Below are 3,243 nucleotides of genomic sequence, written 5' to 3'. Positions count from 1 at the left end.
TCTGGCCCCCCTGGGACCTGAGGGACGGGGCCCTATAGAGGTAAAACCTTTATAATCCTTCTTCTACCATAGGGATTAAGGGATTTTATCCTTATTTATTAAGGAGCATCCTTGGGCCAAGGGGACTCAATTTTGTATAAACGGTCGGTATGACACCCCCTAGGAGCATAGGGGTGGGGCTCTGCTTGAAGTTTTTTCTCGCTATATCTCTCAAGTACTGGATGGATCTTTCTGAAATTTCATATGTACTTACAGCACCTACCATGGAGTGCTATATCTTTACTTCATACCAATTATTTTAAAAATATTTAGGTGAGCGATACAAGCCCTCTGGGCCTCTTGTTTAAATATTCACCTGAAACCAAAGTAGGCCTACATAATTTCTATCCATATTGACATGATGGGTACGGGAGGTTTGATGTGTTTTGTGAAGCAGGGAAAACACCAATTCAACTGCAATAGAATTCAAATCTGATACAGTGAACATATAATATTTTCTAATAGAAAAATCCTTTGAAAATGTTTTTTCTTTACATATATCAGAACGAAGTTTCGAAACTATCAGATAAACCTGCACAAGGAAGTACATACGCGGGGCCATTTTAATGACATTGAAATTCCCTACAGTGGCCACAATACTATTGAAACTATATGTAGAACGGTAATACATGATGCAATTGCTTAAGTTGGAATTCCTTCTGTTGTTCGTTGGGTATAAGTTTCTTTTATGTGTTTTCTTATCAATACAGCTATGTCGTCACAGGAAATGACAAATCAGTACAGTTTTAACTTACCAGGAAAATGAAACAAAAGCAGTAATTCCCCGAATACCAAAGGCACCACACAGGAAGGACATCATTTCTTATTTCTAAATATCTTTAATTAACCACATAAAGGAGAACATGCACCTATGAAGACGCATTGTAATTCATTGTTGGCCTACTGTATCTATTACCAAATTATAAAGACACTACCATATACATGTGTGTGTGTGTGTGTGTGTGTGTGTGTGTGTGTGTNGGGGGGGGGGGGGGGGGGGGGGGGGGGGTTACGTTCATCAGTCAACACTTCAACCAGTACATATGTATTGTTAAAGACCTTCATAAAAGATGTAATGGAGTAAATATCTCTAAATCTCTAAATCTATTCATTAAGTAGAAAATATATAGCTAAACATCTCTAAATCTATAAATAAAGTAGAAAATATATAGCTAAACAATCCTAAATCTATTCATAAAGTAGAAATTATATAGCTAAATATGTCTAAATCTATTCATAAAGTAGAAAATATATAGCTAAACATTCCTAAATCTATACATAAAGTAGAAAATACACAGTAAACATTTCTAAATCTATACATAAAGTAGAATGTTAATAGCTAAACATGTCTAAATCTATACATAAAGTAGAAAATATATAGCTAAACATCTCTAAATCTATACATAAAGTAGAATAGACATAGCTAAGCATGTCTTAATCTATACATAGCTAAACATATCTTAATCTATACATAGCTAAACATCTCTAAATCTATACATAAAGTAGAAAATATATAGCTAAACATCTCTAGATCAATACATAAAGTAGAAAATATATAGCTAAGCATGTCTAAATCTATACATAGAGTAGAAAATATATAGCTAAACATCTCTAGATCAATACATATAGTAGAAAATATATAGCTAAACATCTCTAAATCTATTCATAAAGCAGAATATACATAGCTTAACATCTCTAAATATATACATAAAGTAGAAAATACATAGCTCAACATCTCTTAATCTATACATAACTAAACATCTCTAAATCTTTCAATAAAGTAGAAAATGCATACATACATTTGCCCCCGCGCCGTCCCCCCAGCCAGCACGCTGATATCGGGCCGATGTCGGTTGAAGGGCGGAATATCGGCTAAATATGCCGTTATTGGGCCGACGTCGGGCCGTCATCACTATTTATATATTTGTTATTCAATATATTTATTTCTAACACTTATTTATTACCAGAAGGTATTTAAAAGAAAGATTAGGCTGCTTTTAATGTTTAAGTGCCAAAATAAAAAAAAACCCACATAAACATGACAAAATGATATCGGCCCAATAGCGGACCGATGTCATCAAAACTATATAACTCGATTTCTGGCCTTACGAATAAACCAGTTCACGCTAATCCCCAGACATGCGCATAACTACTTCCGCGATGAAGTCGTCTGAAGCGTCCTACGCAACCAACATGGCGACCCGCGAAAGTTTGAAGAAATTGTCGAAGTCCTCAATACAGAAATTATGTGAAGAGGTTGGAATAGATTCAAAGGGGAAAAGAAAAGAACACTTGATTGGGCAAGTAATCACAAGCTCTGTACCGACTGACATCATTACTCCTGTGATTCGCCAAGAAACTGATGTGATTGCTTTATTTCCGTCAGTCAGTCTTTTAGAGGGGACAGAAAACCTACCACCTTTCAATCGGGTTAGGTATTCAGTAGTTTCGGTTTCTGAATTGCCATGTCCTTCCTTCCTTGCAATTTACAACTTTATGGTTGAAAGGTCTAGGAAGTCTGTACATGACAATGTCGAAGCCGGTGATGAGGGAGTGTCTGTGAAGAATTTTAAGGGGATGGATAGGGCTGTTCGTCACTTTGATGCTGGCGACATACAGGACATGCAAATATCACGGGTAAGTTCAAATCATAACTTTAAGTGATATAAATGGTTTCTTTTCATTTGAATACCCCTTTTCTGTATTTTTTTTTACGGAGCAGCTACGTACTGTACCAGAGACGTTTATAACACAGTCTCTGACTGTACATAACGGTTAGGCTATGAAATAATCAAGCCCCTATTTTTCTATCATTTCTTCTGCAGCCTGCAGGTTTTTCATATGATTGTACACAATATAGAATTAGTATTTTTTTTCAAACTTCTTTGATTTTGAATTGAAGAAAATAACTGGGCTTTGTATTGATACTGGGTACACAAGTAAAAGTCTTATAAATGTTGAGTGCAGTGAGTTATAACATATAACAAGTTAAACTTTAAATTTGAATTAATTTAATTTCAGATTGGAGATAAAGTAGTTTATGTCATGGCTTCGTGTTTAGCCTCCATGAAAAAGGACAAATATACTGTATATTTGTGTGTGACAACCAATGAAAGATGTTCTGTACAGTATGCTTATTGTCAGTGTCCCATTGGGTAAGTATTTTATAGAATCAAGCTCCTTCTCTTGGTGGAAAATGGCATA

The 3,243-nt window shown here is 35.2% G+C and overlaps 1 protein-coding gene across 1 annotated transcript in view; it reads left to right on the top strand.

Moving 5' to 3' along the window:
- Window positions 1-2,219: 2,219 nt before the first annotated feature.
- LOC110454371 overlaps window positions 2,220-3,243 on the top strand; it is a 6,171-nt gene continuing 5,147 nt past the window's right edge. Inside the window, exons 1-2 of the mRNA XM_021503842.1 lie at window positions 2,220-2,676; window positions 3,061-3,194. Coding sequence (XP_021359517.1) covers window positions 2,233-2,676; window positions 3,061-3,194 — 578 coding nt within the window. The 5' untranslated portion in view covers window positions 2,220-2,232. The remainder of the gene's footprint in view (window positions 2,677-3,060; window positions 3,195-3,243) is intronic.

Source organism: Mizuhopecten yessoensis, unplaced genomic scaffold, assembly GCF_002113885.1.
Source record: "Mizuhopecten yessoensis strain PY_sf001 unplaced genomic scaffold, ASM211388v2 scaffold917, whole genome shotgun sequence".
NCBI lineage: Eukaryota > Metazoa > Mollusca > Bivalvia > Pectinida > Pectinidae > Mizuhopecten > Mizuhopecten yessoensis.
The sequence above is the reverse complement of the archived record's forward strand: the minus strand, read 5'-3'. Positions and strand labels throughout refer to the sequence as shown.